At 42.9% G+C, this 21,425-nt stretch overlaps 1 protein-coding gene across 2 annotated transcripts in view; it reads left to right on the plus strand.

Annotated features, from left to right (window-relative positions):
- Positions 1–21,425, plus strand: part of RPGR (retinitis pigmentosa GTPase regulator) — a 66,800-nt gene that overhangs the window by 24,034 nt on the left and 21,341 nt on the right. For both annotated transcript variants that reach the window (XM_077294769.1, XM_077294767.1), the window contains exons 6-10: positions 678–827; positions 1,948–2,106; positions 3,204–3,359; positions 5,645–5,769; positions 19,551–19,721. In XM_077294769.1, coding sequence (XP_077150884.1) covers positions 678–827; positions 1,948–2,106; positions 3,204–3,359; positions 5,645–5,769; positions 19,551–19,721 — 761 coding nt within the window. The remainder of the gene's footprint in view (positions 1–677; positions 828–1,947; positions 2,107–3,203; positions 3,360–5,644; positions 5,770–19,550; positions 19,722–21,425) is intronic.

Consider the following 21,425-nt stretch of genomic DNA (forward strand, 5'->3'; position numbering starts at 1 on the left):
CCATAAATCTTCTTTTCCTGTGATTTTACAGTATGTAAAACAAAGCAGTAAGGAACATTTTTCCTGATTACTATAAGGGTATGTGCACACGTTCAGGATTTCTTGCAGAAATTTCCTGACAAAAACCAGACATTTCTGCCAGAAATCCGCATGTGTTTTTTTTTTCGCGCTTTTTGCTCGTTTTTTTGCGCGTTTTTTTCCAGAGCTTTCCCAATGCATTAAATAGCAGGAAAAACACGAAAAATCCGCAAAATTAATGAACATGCTGCTTTTTTTACCGCGATGCGTTTTTTTCGCAGAAAAAAACGCATCATGTGCACAAAAATTGTGGAATGCATTCTAAATGATAGGATGCATTTGTATGTGTTTTTTATGCGTTTTTATCGGGGAAAACGGCCGAAAAAACGCGAAAAATCCTCAACGTGTGCACATAGCCTCAGTGTTAGTTTTTGAGCAGACAGTATAATGTGATAAGTGCGGGCTCCACATTATTGTACACACTTATCATAAGTAGAAGGTGAAATGAACGGCAATCTCCGTCTCCTTCTAGTCTCCTGTACAATGAACCCGCTTGTCATACTGGTAATAACATAAGATGTTTTCGGTTCCTCCAGCACACTGAGAATTTGATGATTAATAACAAATATTAAAACAGCAATATATCTGTCTCATTTCAGCGGAGGGTAAACTTTACATGTGGGGCGAAAATTCAGAAGGTCAACTGGGACTTGGTAATGAGAAAAACATCTGCACTCCGCACCAGATAGATACTGGGAAGCCTATTTCTTGGATTTCCTGTGGCTATTACCATTCGGCTTTTGTAACACGTAAGTCAAACTATGTTCCAATAAAATAAACACCATAAGGAAACTAGATTGTCCCTTATTATAGTTAAAAGGGATCTTTCACAAGATTTCATGATTCATATTAGATTAATTGTTAAATAGATATCTTAGATGGGATGAGACTGGTGTACTTACTTTGAAAATCTATGTCAAAATGGGTGTATACTTCTCATATTAAAGGGGTGTTCTCAATTTTAAAAGTCATCCCCATTTTATGGGAAAGGGGATAATTTTCCGATTGTGGGGGTATGACCTCAGTGACCCCCATCGATGCTGAGAACCAGGGCTTTGAAGAACCCCTGCTGAGTGGAGTAGAGCTCAATCAAACAAACTACTGCTCCATTCATTCTGCAGGGATAGCTGGAGATTGCCTATTACAATGAATAGAGAGGCAGTGCGCATGATCGACCTCCGTAAAACCCCTTTAAACTTTGTGCTTAGTAAAATGACATTTCTTTGTTAACGAGACGGTAACTAATTCTTTTTTTTTCTCTAGGATATTGTTTGTCTGTTTTTTTCTGCATCTATAATTCGCGCTCTATTAGTATATCACAGATCCATATTACTGTGTCCTGTGGGAATTTAATTTAGCATTGTCAGGAGCCCTAGAGTCTTACCTTAAAGGGAAACTATCATGTAAAAAACGCTATTAACCTGTAGATATAGGGTTATTCGGCAGACTAATAGCGTTCTGCAGCTTCCCGGCACACGCACTGTGAGTCCCGCTGCCAGGGAGGAAATAAACTTTATCCTTCCGCAACCTCAGGCTTTCAGTCACAGGCGTGGGCCGGCGGCTGCAGTCACAGCTCAGTGCATAGCCTGCTGTCAGACAGTGCTGGGAGCGCGGTTACAGACGCCGCTCACTGTGCACTGAGCAGTGACTGAAGCCATGTCTCCATGACTGAAAGCCGAAGACAGCCGGGAGGAATAAAGTTAATTTCCTCCTGGCAGTGGGACTCTCAGTGCAGGTGCCAGGCATCTACTGAACTGCAGATTAACCCAATATCTGCAGGTCAATATTGTTTTTTCATATGACAGGTTTCCTTTAATATTATGTATAGGCATGTGTATAACCTGAATGTCTAAACCTTCTGTTTTGTAGAAGACGGTGAACTATATACCTTTGGGGAACCTGAAAATGGAAAGCTTGGCCTGCCTGCTGAGAAGCTAGAAAATCACAAAAAGCCTCAACGCGTCCCTGGCATATCCCGAAAAGTCAAGATGGTTTCCTGCGGTGGAGGACACACGGTCGCAGTGACAGGTTTGTCACTGATTATTTCTATTATTTATTATGCCTATGTGATGTGAAGCATCTTACATATATTATTTCTTCTCTTAATGAGTAATATTATATGATGCTAAACCCCAACGATATAGAAGGTAAATGACGTTAAGGATTCTCCTCCATCCATGTCTCTTATCAGTTAAATCTGGTTCTAAAGGACTTCCCACTACTATTATGGCATATTGGCTTGATATTCGATCCAGATTACTTCGTTTTTTCTGCACCTTTCATTTACTTTAATGGAAAGTAAGAGCCCTGATTATTGTCCTAGCAGTCAGACCTCCGTATTTAATACTTTTATGGCTCATTCAGTAACGTACAAAATTGCCTGGGGTGAGAAAATACATTTAGCTATTATTTTGTCATTTATCTGTAGCTCTGAAAATTCTACGTGCAACTCATTTAATAGTCAGTAGAGGGCGCTTTCAGTTACCTTGTAGGTTACATTACACTTACAGTATATGTTTGTAGCTGAGGATTTAATGAGTAAGCAATATACTATAAATATATAATAAATATATAAATATATTTAAAAAAATATTTAAAGGGAATCTGTCACCAGGTTGTTGCTAGCCCATCTGAGAGCAGCATAATGTAGGGGCAGAGACCCTGATTCCAGTGATGTGTCACTTACTGGGCTGCTTGCTCTTATTTTGATAGCATTACTATTTTCTGCGCTGCAGATCTCTGCGTAACTCCTTCCGCCCACATCTCTGACAGCTTTCTGCCCATGTACTAGTTCTCTAATGATAATCTTCTGCGGTTAAAACTGTGATTTTATCAAACCTATTACATTGATCATCCAGTGTCGACTTACTGCTGACATACAATGGTGCACGCGTATTAATGGGAAGGTCCTCTGTTACAATAATTTTTTTTGAAGGTTCAGTGCGCTTTTTGGGCCAAAAATCAGCAACATGTCCAGATAGCCTTAGCTAAACACAGTGTATTTTTTTCTACAGCTCCAATTCACAACTATATGTTTCTATGGTAACAGACTATAAACAAACTGTGTAGTCTGATCCTGCAGAAACATCTCTAAATCTGTCTCCTACTTATTGTTTTCCTTTCAGATAAAGAGGTGCATACATTCGGTCTTGGTCAGTTTGGACAACTCGGACAAGGCACTGATATCTTTGAAACAAATTCCCCCAAGGTAATAGACACTTTGAAGCAGCAGAAGATTCGATATGTTGCCTGTGGAGAAAACCACACTGCAGTGATTACAGGTCGGTAAGCCCCAAAGCGCAGACACGGCTTCTGCTTGTGTGCGACAATTCTACTCTTTGTGTTTATCTGTAGTGGAACGCTCTTTACTATGTACATGCACATGTGCTGGTAGTGTGACGTTACCCAGATCTGGCAAACGCGCAGTGGTTTAGCATAATCTGTACTGTCTTACTGCAGTCTTCTGCAAAAGGCAAGAGAAAAACTCAAAAGCTGGCGCATTAGATACTCTCTAAAGCTGCAAATATACAGCCCAACCGGTGTGGTCTACTGTTATGTGACATTCAGCCGGTGCTAAAATCCGTAGCTGACTGCATGCTGTATTTAAAGGGCTAGTCTCTTCTCAGTATGTGATGGCACATTGCTGGACAAGTAGGGAATATGTTTAATCTGGAGCACTACTAGAATAGAGCCACAAGGAAGCGAGTAGCTGGGAGCCTCCATGTGCACCAGAAAACTCTGAAGTGGACACAGCTCCTTCAATTCTCACGATTAATAGGGGTCCCACTAACCAGCAATATGCCATCAATCCCGCTCAGTCATCTTTCGTAATACCATTTCCATGCCTCCTGACAATGCACTGTACAGTGGCACGCAGAGTCCCAACGACTGTGCCGTATACTTAAGGCTTGGCTGAATCAAAGGATTCCCCTAATTCGCTTGTTGAAAATACAGAGGAACTGACTTCGGCAAAACTTACACTGGAAAAATCATCGAAGCAGTATAACTTTATGTTGTAGGCCCTTTAATACTGTGCAGGTCCGGACTACACTGATTTTAGAGGGTCTTCAACATATAAAAAAAATCCAAAAATGGAGTTACTCTCTAAGACATTGGTCACTACTGGACAGCTCTTTATTAATTACCCTTGAGCGGTGCAAGAAATGAAAAAACAAACCTTCAGTATCTTTCGGCCCAGCCTGCCCCTCTGCTCGCAGCCCAGTGGACTGAGACTGGCCGTGGAGACGGGGGTGAGAGCTGCGCTGCTCCGGGAGGGGACTATTCTATTTTTTACACTTTGTACAGCTCCCTGAGATGGCTGATCTGGGGTTTTCTAGTAGTAGCCAATCTCTGTATAGGAAATCTGTCAGAACGTTAGTTGAGAAATAAAAAATGACATAGTTGTAATCTGTGCATGTTCCGCCACCCCGGAAAGCTGAGTTATACTTAGTGCAGGTGTTGAGGGAGAGGTGTATGATGACGGCTTCATCAGTCTCTTGTTACTCCAGCATGTAATGTTGTTGATCCTATCATATGGATTGGTCATCAGTATTGGATCGGTGTGGATCTAACACCCGGCACTCCCACCAGTCAGCTGTCAGTAACCCCGGAGATGGACAGCACAGCTTTGTTTAGTGTGCAGCAGCCGGTGCTGAGGGCTGCAGATCGGCTCCGATATAAGAGTATAAGCCATAATAACAAGGCTGGTGTTACATTGCAACTTTGGCTGTGACATCGGTGCCAAAATTCGCTCTATAATTATAATGAATGGGACACTTTCCAGCCCGCCAGATACCACCACAAGTCATTTACAAAGTGTTGGAAGCAGCTGGATTTTTCCAACTCTCTTATTGCTGTCACGTTACATTATTCTCTCTATTCACTTGCCTTATGTTTCGATGCAGCAGCGACATACAGCAATTTTTGGCCACATGACCTGTGTCACTGCCAAAGTCACCAATTAGCCGCAGCCATATTGGTTCTTGAATGACCAATGTCAATGGAAAAGTCGTCATTGGCTTCAAACAGTGACCGGCAAGCACCATTTTCCTTACAAAATGTTGATTCTTTATTTGGATGTTGTTTTCAAAAACCCCGTCCAGGTCTTTAACTGTAATTTGGCGCGAATGTGCCACGTCTAAAGTCAGAAAGGACTGCGGAGGCTGTGAATGACTTTCTATTTAGAGGACAGGATCTTGTACATTCTATACAGCGTGCCAGAAAATAAAATGTACTCGCTCTCCCTTAATGTGTCGAATGAAACGGCTCATCCTGGCACAGGAAAAAATAGTATGGGACATGTAGTTCCACACAGTTCTGTAGAGAGGCGCTACTAGACAAGCAGTGCATGCACTGTGCAATGCCCGAGCTGATTGGCTGAATTTAAGGTGAATGCGGTTTTCTTTTATGATGGCCCAGGGAGCTGGAAATGTGGAGCGGAGGCCATTGTGACTGTTGTTGCCAATCTTCTGTTGGTACATGAATTGTACATGTATCCTGGCTATAAGGATGTCCGTTGTCTTTGTTTTTTGCTAATTCTAACTTGTTTATATGTTTTGTGCTGTAGATAAAGGCCTTCTTTATACCTTCGGTGATGGACGATATGGAAAACTTGGATTAGGGGAAGAGAATTTCACCAATCAGTTTTCTCCCACTCTTTGTAAGAACTTTTTACAGTTCACCATTCAGTCGGTAAGTAGTCTCGTCTAGTAGTGTGTTATAGTGTGTCTTCATGCCTGTTATTTCAGCAGTATCCACCCTAAAGGGAATCTGTCACCAGGTGTTTGTTACCTAATCCGAGCAGCATGATGTAGAGACTGTGACCATGATTTTAGCGATGACAGCAAGCAGCCCTGTAAGTGACATATCACTGGAATCAGGGTCTCTGCCCCTACATCATTCTGCTCTCAGATGGTGTAGCAATCACCTGGTGACAGATTCCCTTCAAAGACGACACCTCTCACCTTTGTATCAGATGGTGAGCGCTGCGGATGATGATGATGCATCTACACATACCTTGTGGGTCACATACACGAGTCTAATAAGTAGGACAGGTGCAGCATGTCTGCCATGATTGGATGGCACGCAGCCCGGCAGACCTCAGGAGGCAAGAGATGCCGGACAACCTCTTTAACAAGTCTTTCATATCCTTTTATTGCTATTGACTGTTCGGCTGCCATATTTTTACTAGATAGAATAGCTGTCTCTTTCTCCATGCTGTCGATTTTCTTTAACCTGTTGACGACCAATGACATATACAGTATGTCTAATCATATACATGCTTGATGCGTCCGCATACTGCGATTAATAAATCCATGAACTCCACTATAGCTGTAAACGTTAAAACCTTTATACCTGAGTATGGATGGTCCCTACCACTAATGTCCTACTTCTCCATGTGCCAAACCAGGCCTCACCAGAATGGGGCAGCGAAAGAAAACCAGGCACACAAGTAAAAGCTTGTATGGGAAAGATGTGTAGATACGGGTGCTGAGCCCTGGAGGGGGCCACCCCCCACAGACCCCAATGTACCGATGTATACTACAAAATAAAAATCAGGGCCTGCACACTGTTTGTTTAAAAACACTCCCTAAGTACCTTGTGTTTCTAACCTTTACGGCTATAGTAGGGTTAATGTATTCATTAATTGCATCGTGCTGACACATCGTGTATGTATATTTTCATAGGCTACAGAGAGTATTAGTACACCTGTACATTAATTTAATCCCATCACGATATATGACGTACATTTACGTCATATGTCCTGTCCCTGCAGTTGATGTGGGCAAGGTGCGCCATACTTGTCTCTTTCCCCGCACATGATAAAAAAGCAAAAATAGGCATACACAGACGGCTGGTACACAACTGTACATTCATATTACCATAGTTATATAGTACGACCAACCTCTATATGGATGATGTGTAGGACACACTACTGCTATAAAAGCGAAACCACTCAAGAAAAATTAGTGTACAAGTCCAAACAATATATATATTTTATTTAAACCAATACCAAAACATGGATACAAGTTGCAGGGTAGGAGACGTAAACATAACCTCATGAAACCTAGGTAGTTGACAATGATCCCCAAACAGTAATCACATTAGCAGCCCCACTCAAAGTGTGGGATAACAAGATAAGCACACATAAATAACAGTAACTCACTGTCAAGGACATAGAGAAAATACAAGATGTTGTATAATAATATAGATTAATGTCCATAGACAGGTGCAGATATATAGAAAAAAACGTGTACATACCAAGATACAAAAGGGACCACGCCAACTCTAGCCCACCCCAACGCGCGTTTCGGTATAATCCTTCCTCAGGGGGCGCACTGAGGAAGGATTATACCGAAACGCGCTTTGGGGTGGGCTGGAGTTGGCGTGGTCCCCTTTTGTATCTTGGTATGTACATGTTTTTTTCTATATATCTGCACCTGTCTATGGACATTAATCTATATTATTATACAACACCCCGCACATGATGGCTGATTTAATCAGCTATCATGCACCTTTAGCACCCACCTCTAGATTGGAGCTCCTCCCATGGTCTGTTAACTTGTTAAATCTCGGTGTCAATCTATACATTGGCAGGGGAGTGGCGCTCCCATGACGGAACTTTGGTGCACCAATGGATTGTCATGACAGTCAGGGATCTGCTGAAGACCCCCATGCCTGTCATTACAATCCACTTGTGAAAGCCAGACCATGACTGGAAAATGAAAATAAAAAATAAAAAAAACCCTCAAATGTTCACCCTCCTTTTGTCCGTTAAAAAGAAAAATACACATACTTCGTATCGCTGCTTTCGAAAAGTCCTGTCTATTGAAATATAAAATATATTAATCCAATAGGTAAACAACGTAACAAAAAAATCAAAACACCAGAATTCCGTTTTTTTTGGCCTCCGCAACATTGCAATAAAAGGCCATCCAAATATCATATTTATCCCAGAATGGTATCGGTAAAAACGTCAGCTTAGGGAGCAAAAAATAAGCCCTCACACAGCTCCTTATCCCGAAAAGTGAAATCGTTATGGGTCTCTGGAAAACAGAGACAATTTTTTTTTATTTCAGAGTTTCTGCTTAAATAAAAATAAAAGACTATAGTGAACATCCAATAAACAAGTGTGGAATTGCACATTTTTGCAATTTCAAAGCAGTTGGAATTTTTTTTTTCTGTTTTCCAGTACACTATATGATAGAGTGAATGATGTTATGTTAACCCCTTCACCCCCGGAGCTTTTTCCGTTTTTTTGTTTTCGTTTTTCGCTCCCCTCCTTCCCAGAGCCATAACTTTTTTATTTTTCCGTCAATATGGCCATATGAGGGCTTATTTTTTGCGTGCCGAGCTGGCGTTTTTAACCCCTTTCTGACATCTGACGTACTATCCCGTCGAGGTGGGGTGGGCCCGTATGACCACCGACGGGATAGTACGTCATACGCGATCGGCCGCGCTCACGGGGGGAGCGAAGCCGATCGCGGCCGGGTGTCAGCTGCATATCGCAGCTGACATCCGGCACTATGTGCCAGGAGCGGTCACGGACCGCCCCCGGCACATTAACCCCCGGCACACCGCGATCAAACATGATCGCGGTGTACCGGCGGTATAGGGAAGCATCGCGCAGGGAGGGGACTTCCCTGAGACCCCCGGAGCAACGCGATGTGATCGCGCTGCTCCGAGGGTCTCCTACCTCCCTCCTCGCCGCAGGTCCCGGATCCAAGATGGCCGCGGCATCCGGGTCCTGCAGGGAGGGAGGTGGCTTACCGAGTGCCTGCTCAGAGCAGGCGCTGGTAAGCCTGCAGCCCTGCACAGCAGATCGTCGATCTGACAGAGTGCTGTGCACACTGTCAGATCAATGATCTGTAATGTCCCCCCCTGGGACAAAGTAAAAAAGTTAAAAAAAAATTCCCACATGTGTGTAAAAAAAAAATAAAAAAAATATCCTAAATAAAGAAAAAAAAATTTATATATTATTCCCATAAATACATTTCTTTAGCTAAATAAAATAAAAAAAACAATAAAAGTACACATATTTAGTATCGCCGCGTCCGTAACGACCCAACCTATAAAACTGCCACACTAGTTAACCCCTTCAGTAAACACCGTAAGATAAAAAAAAACGAGGCAAAAAACAACGCTTTATTATCATACCGCCGAACAAAAAGTGGAATAACACGCGATCAAAAAGAATGATATAAATAACCATGGTACCGCTGAACAGCATCATCAGCAAAAAAATAAAAAAGTTATAGTCCTGAGAATAAAGCGATACCAAAATAATTATTTTTTCTATAAAATAGTTTTTATCGTATAAAAGCACCAAAACATAAAAAAATGATATAAATGAGATATCGCTGTAATCGTACTGACCCGACGAATAAAACTGCTTTATCAATTTTACCAAACGCGGAACGGTATAAACGCCTCCCCCAAAAGAAATTCATGAATAGCTGGTTTTTGATCACTCTGCCTCACAAAAATCGGAATAAAAAGCGATCAAAAAATGTCACGTGTCCGAAAATGTTACCAATAAAAACGTCAACTCGTCCCGCAAAAAACAAGATCTCACATGACTCTGTGGACTCAAATATGGAAAAATTACAGCTCTCAAAATGTGGTAACGCAAAAAATATTTTTTGCAATGAAAAGCGTCTTTCAGTGTGTGACGGCTGCCAATCATAAAAATCTGCTAAAAAACCCGCTATAAAAGTAAATCAAACCCCCCTTCATCACCCCCTTAGTTAGGGAAAAATAAAAAAATTAAATGTATTTATTTCCATTTTCCCATTAGGGTTAGGGTTAGGGTTAGGGCTAGAGTTAGGACTAGAGTTAGGGCTAGGGTTAGGGTTAGGGCAAGGGTTAGGGCTAGGGTTGGGGTTAGGGCTAGGGTCAGGGCTAGGGTTGGGGCTAGGGTTAGGGCTAGGGTTGGGGCTAGGGTTAGGGTTAGGGCTAGGGTTAGGGCTAGGGTTGGGGCTAGGGTTAGGGCTAGGGTTAGGGCTAGGGCTAGTGTTACGGCTAGTGTTAGGGCTAGTGATAGGGCTAGTGATAGGGCTAGGGTTATTGCTAGGGTTAGGGCTAGGGTTAGGGCTAGGGTTGGGGCTAGGGTTGGGGCTACAGTTAGGGTTGGGGCTAAAGATAGGGTTAGGGTTTGGATTACATTTACGGTTGGGAATAGGGTTGGGTGTGTCTGGGTTAGAGGAGTGGTTAGGGTTACTGTTGGGATTAGGGTAAGGGGTGTGTTTGGATTAGGGTTTCAGTTATAATTGGGGGGTTTCCACTGTTTAGGCACATCAGGGGCTCTCCAAACGGGACATGGCATCCGATCTGAATTCCAGCCAATTCTGCGTTGAAAAAGGAAAACAGTGCTCCTTCCCTTCAGAGCTCTCCCGTGCGCCCAAACAGGGGTTTACCCCAACATATGGGGTATCAGCGTACTCAGGACAAATTGGACATCATCTGTTTGGGTCCAATTTCTCCTGCTACCCTTGGGAAAATACAAAACTGGGGGCCAAAAAATAAGTTTTGTGGGAAAAAAAGGATTTTTTTATTTTCACGGCTCTGCGTTGTAAACTGTAGTGAGACACTTGGGGGTTCAAAGTTCTCACAACACATCTAGATAAGTTCCTTGGGGGGTCTAGTTTCCGATATGGGGTCACTTGTGGGGGGTTTGTACTGTTTGGGTACATCAGGGGCTCTGCAAATGCAACGTGACGCCTGCAGACCAATCCATTTAAGTCTGCATTCCAAATGGCGCTCCTTCCCTTCCGAGCTCTGTCATGCGCCCAAACAGTGGTTCCCCCCCACATATGGGGTATCAGCGTACTCAGGACAAATTGGACAACAACTTTTGGGGTCCAATTTATCCTGATACCCTTGTGAAAATACAAAACTGGGGGCTAAAAAATCATTTTTGTGAAAAAAAAAAAAGAATTTTTAATTTCACGGCTCTGCGTTATAAACTGTAGTGAAACACTTGGGGGTTCAAAGCTCTCAGTATGCAGCAGCACAATTTTTTATTTTTTATAAATGTTTTTATTGTGTAAAGTACTGAAACGTAAAATGTTTTTAGAATAGGTAACAAGCTGTATATAGTATGCAGGAAACGATGACAGAAAATCGGGGTCTTTTTCCATTCCCTCCTAAAATAAAACAGGCAATAAATAAGACATTTCCTTTCCTGTTTTTAAACATGTTTTACCTCACAGAAAGAATCAGCAGTGACCCCCTGCTGTCCTGTCTGTATACTCTCTTGCTTCCCCCCTGCCCAGGAGATGTGCTATGATCAGACCATGTTCCTGCATGGTCAGACACGGCCATTACACAGTGCACAGCAGGGGAACATGTATAAGATTATCTCAGCACAGGAACATTTATTTTAGCACATCCAATTGTGAACTTATTACTACAAAATCTATTGTTTCAAATTTACTTTTTTCGTGGGACAACCCCTTTAATAAAAAAAAAATGTATATATTTTGTATTGTCAGAATTCAGCATTAAATTGCTTCCATTTAGGAAATCTGAGTCTGTCGTATTGATCAGTACAGTTCCTTTCATACAGTCTCTCACTTTTGTCTTCGAGTGCATTAGGCTTCCTCTAGATTGTGTTACTCGGTCGTTGTACAGAGATGATCCATGCTGTGGATCCATCTGTGCACATCATTTCTAGATTCATATCCCTAGGGTATGTTATCATGTACTGATTCAGAAATCAGATTTTAATGTTGTTTTTATAAAAACAAAACAAAAAAATAGTATTTTGATATGAGGATTATCTGTGTGTTGTAGTTAACTGTTTGTTGTCAGCAGCTTGTGACAGTGCATCTTCTTGCATTTGTTTGGATGTTCTCTGTGATTTCATGTTTCTCTGTAGCTGCCTTTTTCTGTCATCCCTATTAGTTTTTTGGAGTATGACCTGATTGCACATATTAAGTGGTTAAAATAACTAAAGGTTCAACCATTTGCTGGAACAGAATACAAGGTCCGTTCCAGAAATTCAGGCAGAAGGGGCTTACATTGCATAAATGCAATGCACAGATTGAGATCTCGGCACCGAGATCTTGTCTCCCGAGATCTCAATCTGCACATGCTCCGCCTCCGGCAGCCATTTTCCTGGAGGCCACAGCGTTGAGGCAATGAAAGTGTGGGGGCTCCGGGCTTTCACAAAATGTCGGCGGAGCCCCCCCGCACCACTGAGCACAGCCGAACCTGCCACACCGGTGTGGGTCATATCATCGCTGAACCACCAAACACCCTCCCCAGTGACTCTTCTTCACCAGCGCTGCCGATCCCCCCCCCCAGGGTAAGCTGAATTCAGGACTGTTAGATGGACCCCCATTTGACGGATTAAGTTTTTTCCCCTATTCTCCTTCTGAAAATTTGGGGTGTGTCTTATGGTCCGGTGCGTCTTATAGTCCGAAAAATACAGTAAGTTGAATTGGTCTGGAATAGTTAACATAAGACATTGGCAGTGCATTTCGTAGGGCAGACACTGTTCACTTTCACACATTTGTCAGGGCCATTGAGTTGGTCACGCATTGTTCAGTTTCACATATTGGTCAGGCAATGTTAGTTTTACACATCACTAATTTCATTCTGCCATTCTCATGTGAGGAGACCAAGGCATCATGGTTTAAACTTGAGAAAAATGACAAAAATAAATGGGTTTCACATCCTGCTGTACCTGCTTTTTTCATTAAAAACAATGTTGTTGTTTTTGCTGCTTTTTGCACTCATTGCTTTCAATGGATGAGAAAAAACGCTGAAAGAAGTGACATGCTGCAGTTTTCAAAATTAAAAATGTTCAAAAAAGCCACAGTTTTCCAATTCAGTCAGGAAAAAAAGCAATGTGTGTGCCTGAGATTTCTGAAATCTCATAGCTTTTGATGGTACTGTAAAAAGCAGTAGAGCATCTAAAATAAATTCACCAAAGGGTGGATTAGTGAACTGGTGTACATAAATCCCTTTAAAACCTATAACTATTATAAACTTCTAAAAAATGCACCTATTATTGCACTGAGATCTCAATCTGAGCATTCGCCACCGCATCATAGCATTGGAAGTGCGGGGTCTCCGGACATTCACAAAATGCCGGCGGAACCCCCTGCACCACAAAGCACCACTGCGTCACCTGCCTGCACCTGCCCACACCAGCATCACCTGCCTGCACCTGCCCACACCAGCCTCATCTGCCCACATCAGCCGCACCAGCCTGGGATAGGATTTCCTGGAGGCCACCGCACCTGCTGCACCAGCCTGGGATGGGAGTCATTGTCGGACCACCGAACACCCCCTGTGACCACGCTCTGCCGCTGCCGATCCCCCCCAGTAAGCTGAATTCGGACTGTAAGATGGACCCCCATTTGACACAATGTTTATTTCCCTATTTTCCTTCTGAAAATTTGGGGTGCGTCTTATGGTATGGTGCGTCTTATAGTCCGAAAAATACAGTACATTATGAAGATGGCCTTCTCCAGCACAAAGTGAAAACAAACAGTCCATATAGTACTGTGGGTCCACCCACTCAGGTCAGTGTTTTTCAGCAAACACTCTGTGATCGCGTTGCTCAGAGGGTCTCTTACCTCTTCCTCCCTGCAGGCCCGGATCCAAAATGTCCACGGGGCTGCATCCGGGTCCTGCAGGGAGGTGGCTTACCAGCGCCTGTTCAGAGCAGGAGCCGGGAAGCCTCCCTGATGTGCACGTCAGATCGCTGATCTGACATAGTGCACAGCAAAGTATCAGATCAGCAATCTGTCACTTTACTGTGATGTCCCCCCCTGGGGTAAAGTAAAAAAGTAAAAAAAAAATATTTCCATGTGCAACCCCCAAAAAAATCCTAAATAAATTAAAAAAAAAAAATATATATATATATATATATATATATATATATATATATATATATATATATATATATATATATTTCCAATAAATACATTCCTTCATCTAAATTAAAAAAAGCAAACAATAAAAGTACCCATATTTAGTATCGCGGCGTCCATAACGACCCGACCTGTAAAACTGTCCCACTAGTTAACCTCTTCAGTGAACACCGTAAAATAATTTAAAAAAACGAGGCAAAAAACGCTTTATCATACCGCCGAACAAAAAGTGGAATATCACGCTATCAAAAAGACGGATATAAATAACCATGGTACCGCTGAAAACATAATCTTACCCCGCAAAAAACGAACCACCATATAGCGTCATCAGTGAAAAAATAAAAAAGTTATAGTCCTCAGAATTAAGCAATGCAAAAATAATTATTTTTTCTATAAAATAGTTTTTGCCGTATAAAAGCGCCAAAACATAAAAAATGATATAAATGAGGTATCTCTGTAATCGTACTGACCCGAAGAATAAAACTGCTTTATCCATTTTACCAAACGCGGAGCGGTATAAACGCCCCCCCCCCCCCCCCCAAAGAAATTCATGAATAGCTGTTTTTTGGTCATTCTGCCTCACAAAAATCAGAATAAAAAGCGATCAAGAAATGTCACGTGCCCGAAAATGTTACCAATGAAAACGTTTATTCGTCCCGCAAAAAACAAGACCTCACATCACTTTGTGGACCAAAATATGGAAAAATTATAGCTCTCAAAATGTGGTAACGCAAAAAATTATTTTTTGCAATAAAAAGCGTCTTTTAGTGTGTGACAGCTGCCAGTCATAAAAATCCTCTAAAAAACCCGCTATAAAAGTAAAGCAAACTTCATCACCCCCTTAGTTAGGGAAAAACAAAAAAAATATGTATTTATTTCCATTTTCCCATTAGGGCTAGGGTTAGGGTTGGGGCTAGGGTTAGGGTTTGGATTACATTTATGGTTGGGATTAGGGTTAGGGGTGTGGTAGGGTTATGGTTGGGATTAGGGTTAGGGGTGTGTTGGAATTGAGGTTAGGGGTGTGATTGGGATTAGGGTTAGGGGTGTGTTGGGGTTAGGGTTTCAGTTAGAATTGGGGTTTCCACTGTTTTGGCACATCAGGGCTCTCCAAACGCGACATGGCGTCCGATCTCAATTCCAGCCAATTCTGCGTTGAATAAGTAAAACGGTGCTCTTTCCCTTCCGAGCTCTCCCGTGCGCCCAAACGGGTTTACCCCAACATATGGGGTATCAGCGTACTCAGGACAAATTGAGCAACAACTTCTGGGTTCCAATTTCTCGTTACCCTTGGGAAAATAAAAATTTTGGGGCTAAAATAACATTTTTGGAGGAAAAAAATGAATTTTTATTTTCACGGCTCTGCGTTATAAACTGTAGTGAAACACTTGGGGGTTCAAAGTTTTCACAACCAATCTAGATAAGTTTCTTGGGGGGTCTAGTTTCTAATATGGGGTCACTTGTGGGGGGTTTCTACTGTTTAGGTACATCAGGGGCTCTGCAAATGCATCGTGACGCCTGCAGACCAATCTATCTAAGTCTGCATTCCAAATGGCGCTCCTTCCCTTCCGAGCTCTGCCATGCGCCCAAACGGTGGTTCCCCCCCACATATGGGTTATCAGCGTACTCAGGACAAATTGGACAACAACTTTTGGGGACCAATTTCTCCTGTTACCCTTGGGAAAATATAAAACTGGGTGTTAAAGATAATTTTTGTGGGAAAAAAATGATTTTTTATTTTCACGGCTCTGCGTCATAAACTGTAGTGAAACACTTGGGGGTTCAAAGCTCTCACAGCTAACATAGAAAAAACTCAGAAAAAATACATACAATGAGATACGGCCTTCCCAAAACCCTGTCTGATGACAAATGCACACTTAGCAGGATGCAGCAGGCCTCCACTGATAAAGGCTAGGAGCGGCACAGGTGCAAACTACTTGATAAAAACAACCACCCCAACCTTCCAAACATTGCAGGGGTTGGCTGCCTAGTAGAAAAAATGCACATTGATATAACTCACATAGGACGCCAGTCACACTGATAAGTGTGGTGCACAGTGTCTGGTATGCAACCTATTAATGACTCCCCTTGTATTAACAGGCGGGCTGCCCAGCACTATAATATGCAGCACACAGTGACAGACGCCCCAGAAAAAGCTCTCACAAAACATCTAGATAAGATCCTTAGGGGGTCTACTTTCCAAAATGGTGTCACTTGTGGGGGGTTTCAATGTTTAGGCACATCGGGGGGCTCTCCAAACGCAACATGGCGTCCATCTCAATTCCAGCCAATTTTGCATTGAAAAGTCAAATGGCGCTCCTTCCCTTCCGAGCTCTGCCATGCACCCAAACAGTGGTTTACCCCCACATATGGGGTATTGGCGTACTTAGGACAAATTGCACAACAACTTTTGGGGTCCAATTTCTTCTCTTACTCTTGGGAAAATAAAAAATTGGGGGCGAAAAGTTCATTTTTGTGAAAAAATATGATTTTTTATTTTTACGGCTCTACATTATAAACTTCTGTGAAGCACTTGGTGGGTCAAAGTGCTCACCACACATCTAGATAAGTTCCTTAGGGGGTCTACTTTCCAAAATGGTGTCACTTGTGGGGGGTTTCAATGTTTAGGCACATCAGGGGCTCTCCAAACGCAACATGGCGTCCCATCTCAATTCCAGTCAATTTTGCATTGAAAAGTCAAATGGCGCTCCTTCCCTTCCGAGCTCTGCCATGCGCCCAAATAGTGGTTTACCCCCACATATGGGGTATCGGGGTACTCAGAACAAATTGTACAACAAATTTTGTGGTCCATTTTCTACTGTTACCCTTGGTAAAATAAAACAAATTGGAGCTGAAGTAAATTTTTTGTGAAAAAAAAATTAAATGTTCATTTTTTTTTAAAACATTCCAAAAATTCCTGTGAAGCACCAGAAGGGTTAATAAACTTCTTGAATGTGGTTTTGAGCACCTTGAGGGGTGCAGTTTTTAGAATGGTGTCACACTTGGTTATTTTCTATCATATACACCCCTTAAAATGACTTCAAATGTGATCTGGTCCCTAAAAAGAAATGGTGTTGTAAAAATGAGAAATTGCTGGTCAACTTTTAACCCTTATAACTCCCTAACAAAAAAATATTTTTTTTTACAAAATTGTGCTGGTGTAAAGTAGACATGTGGGAAATGTTACTCATTAAGTATTTTGTGTGACATATCTCTGTGATTTAAGGGCATAAAAATTCAAAGTTGGAAAATTGAGAAATTTTCGCCAAATTTCCGTTTTTTTTTCACAAATAAACACAGGTAATATCAAAGAAATTTTACCACTATAATGAAGTACAATATGTCTCGAGAAAACATTGTCAGAATCACTGGGATCCGTTGAAGCGTTCCAGAGTTATAACCTCATCAAGGGACAGTGGTCAGAATTGTAAAAATTGGCCCGGTCATTAACGTGCAAACCACCCTCGGGGCTTAAGGGGTTAATTATATTCATTATACAAGTGTCCAGCAGACTCTTGACTGCTAAAGGGTTAAAGTTTAAAAAAAAAGAAAAAGACTGTTGCCATTTCATGCTGTCAGTAATAGCACCACATGGAAGAGAAATGTAATAAGAAAGGTGAAGGCTACAAGAAAATCAGCAAAGCTTTATTTATCATTCAGAATACTATAGCAAAAGTGATACAAAAATGTAACAAAGATGGAACTGCGACCATCTCAAAGAGATGTGTAGGCTTACCATGGAAGCTAACACCTAAACTGGAGTGTCTTCTGAAGAGTTGAAGAAAATAGACAAGCAAGTTCATTGCAGTTAGCTAAAGAAGTAGAAAGAGAAACAGTGGTGAGTGTTTCTCGTGCCCCATAATGGTATGTATTGCAGATGAATGGCATGTATGGATGTTGTGCATGAAGAAAGCCTCTCCTGAAGTCGATTCTAAAAAGCCCGCCTACAATTTGCAAGAGCCTCTGCTGAAAAGAAGTGTACTCATTTATGCTGAGTACTGTATTAGTAGGTACAGTAACTGTTCCTACCTCCTCACGGCACGAGGCGCATCAATGACTCAACGACAGCAGGCGCATCAGTGCCTCCCCACGGCAACAGGCGCATCAGTGCTTCCACACGGCAGCAGGCGCATCAGTGCCTCCCCACGGCACGAGGCGCATCAATGACTCAACGACAGCAGGCGCATCAGTGCCTCCCCACGGCAGCAGGCGCATCAGTGCCTCCCCACGGCAACAGGCGCATCAGTGCTTCCACACGGCAACAGGCGCATCAGTGCTTCCACACGGCAACAGGCGCATCAGTGCCTCCCCATGGCAACAGGCATATCTGTACCTCCCCATGGCAGCAGGTGTAGCAGTGCCTCTCCATGGCAGCAGGTGTAGCAGTGCCTCTCCATGACATCAGGCGCAGCAGTGTCTCCCACAGCAGCAGGAGCATCCGTACCTCCCCAGGGCAACAGGCATAGCAGTGCTCTCCCCCCACGGCAGCAGCCACAGAAGTGCCTCCAAATGGCAGCAGTTTCTTCCCACGGCAGCAGGTTCATCAGACCCTCTTCACAATAGCAGGCACACCATTGCTTCTGTACAACAGTAGTGTATTTACCAGGCAGCAGGCACATCAATGGCTCTCCATGGTGTAACAGTGCTTCCTTATGGGACCAGTATCTCCACATAGCAGCAGATGCATCAGTGGCTCCCCGTGGAAGCAGGAGCTGGAAAGCGTTAAAGCAGATGAGATGTCCACCCCATGGCAAATTTTCAGCAGCTTCTGGAAACTTATCAGTACGCAATGTGCACACTGTTAGGATTCAGCTGATCTCCACGTCAGCAGACGTAACGGTGCCTCCCCTGCCTACATGCTTTGAAATCCATATCCACTGCAGTCCCTCCCCACAGGACCAGCTGCAGCTGTGCCTCCACACAACAGTAAGCACAGCACAGGCGATCATTGATATCTGAATCCAAGAATTCACCAGGGGGTGTAAATAACTGGGTGCTAAATACATATAAGGCGTTTTGATTGGCAGATATGAACTGATTAAATGTTAAACTACTTGACCTAATAACTCATCTATATATCTTCCCATCGGTTGTTACTACCGTAATAGATACTTGCATATGGTCACAGAAATATCATGTCTTACGTCAATCTGTAGGAATTGGATTTATTTGCAGTTCTTCATCTCTCAATGTTTTATAGAAAAATCAAATCAAGGAAGAAAACTCTTGTATTCTGTATTTTGTGCCAGGAACTGTTGGGCTACAGGTCCAGCCTCCAGTACTAACGAATGGAAAGCTTTAGAAGTTCTAAGCAGGAATTGCAGCAGTCTCTAAATACTTGGCAAGAAGATGGCGATGATCTGTTTTCTAAGAAATTTTGATGTAATCTTCCTTTGTATTGCTTACATTATACATTACTCTTTTTTTCAATGTCTGTAAATCATTGAGCCTGAACAAACTAACATTCACTAAACATTTCTATGTGAATTGCCCTTATTGTTTGTTATTGATCTGCAGTGTTTCAGTTCTACACAAACTGTATTTTTTCACATTCTTGCTTAAAATGTTAAATTTTTGTCCCTTTTCCTTCAGGTGGCGTGCGGCGGCTGTCATATGCTTGTGTTTGCTGTACCTAGACCTGAAGAATCTGAACTGGTCTTCTCTGATGAGCCGAAAGAGAATTATCTAACGGTCAATGGCAATAGAGAAGGATCTATAAGTCTCCAGAGATCTCCATCCGCACGCGTAAGACGGAGAGAGAAAGTATGTTGTTTTTATTTTACCATTTCCTTTTAACCCTGTACATCCAGTAGCATGATATAAAAAAAGCGCTATATCTCATCTCAAAATTACCCTTGTTTGTGTTACCTTGTTTGTCGGGTTGGTGTACTACGGTGCACAGTAGCGCCTCTCTTGGTGGTGGAAGAGAACAAATGGAGCCCTGAGGAGATAAGGCAAGGGTGGAGGCCCCGGCCTCTTCACCTTCAGAAGTATCCTGGAGAATAGGACAAGCTAGGGCCCCCCTAGTGTTAGGGACAGGGACGGACCTACAGCTGTGTTGTGACACACCCCTTGTCAAGTAGAAAGCCAGGAGTCACCGGAGTGATTATCTCCTGAGCAGCAAAGTTGAGAATACTTTTTATGCCGGGGTCACACTAGCATATGGCATCCGATGCAAGATTATAATGACCCTCGGCTCCTGCTCTGCTGCGAGCGTGAGCCGCGTGTCATGCTACTGTTCCCTGAACCTCTCGTAAGAGAGAATCGGAGCACAGCTGCGGAGGAGGCGGATAAAGTAATTTCTCCATCTCCTCCACTGGCGGCGGCAGCGTATATCGCGCAGCACTCGGATGATATCTGAGTGATGTGCACTGTGTCACTCGCACCCATAGACTGATATGGCTGCGAGTGAGCTGAGACTCGGCCGAGTGTCAGTGCCAATCACAGCATGCTACGATTGTTCTTGCATGCCGATTTGTCATGAGAAAATAATCGCAGATGTGATCTTCCCCATAAATTAACACTGGTCCGAGTGCTATACTATGTTTTCTCACATAGCACTCGTCCGTATTCATCGGCTAGTGTGACCCCGGCCTTAGGCTACTTTCACACTAGTGTCGACACTAGTAGCGACGTTCCCGACGCTAGCGTTGTCTCCGCTGCACAACGGGGGCAGCGGATGCATTTTTCCAGCGCATCCGCTGCCCCATTGTGAGGTGCGGGGAGGTGAGGGCGGAGTTCCGGCCGCGCATGCGCGGTCGGAAAAGACGTTTACGACGGAGCAAAAAACGTTGCAAGCAACGTTTTTTGCTCCCGACGGTCCGCCACTGCACGACGCATCCGTCGCACGACGGGTGCGACGTGTGGCAATCCGTCACAATGCGTCGCTTAATGTTAATCAATGGTGAAAAAACGCATCCTGCAAACACTTTTGCAGGATGCGTTTTTTCGGCAAAACGACGCATTGTGACGGAATGCAGTTAACGCTAGTGTGAAAGTAGCCTTAGAGGGCTTTTCCAGTTTTCTAAAACTAAGAATAGTAATTTTGTAATTGAATTTTTATTACATTTTGTGTTTTCATTTGTTACAATTTTTAGTATCTGTTTTTGCAGTCAGTGAATAAGAAAATCCAATGTATTCAATTGGAGGCTGTAAATGACTTCTGCCTACCGTCATCATGATCTGTTTTAGAACTAATGTGCATAACCACTTTACAGCCGCATTGTCTTACCTCTATATATCGGCCACAAATCCTGGCCAAACTGCAGGTTTCACGACCCAAATGGACATCCTTATTGTCATATATGAAGCTGTTAGCTCAGGTTGAGAGAATCACAGTCATGCTGGGATTTGCCGCCCTTATGATGGCGAGAATATATGGCTGCCGTGTGGTTGTGTGAATTAGTCCTCATTGGCTCAGATATGCACATCGTTAGCCTTGTAAAAGTTTAAAAAACAGACACTTTC

Source organism: Ranitomeya variabilis, chromosome 3 (genome assembly GCF_051348905.1).
Source record: "Ranitomeya variabilis isolate aRanVar5 chromosome 3, aRanVar5.hap1, whole genome shotgun sequence".
NCBI lineage: Eukaryota > Metazoa > Chordata > Amphibia > Anura > Dendrobatidae > Ranitomeya > Ranitomeya variabilis.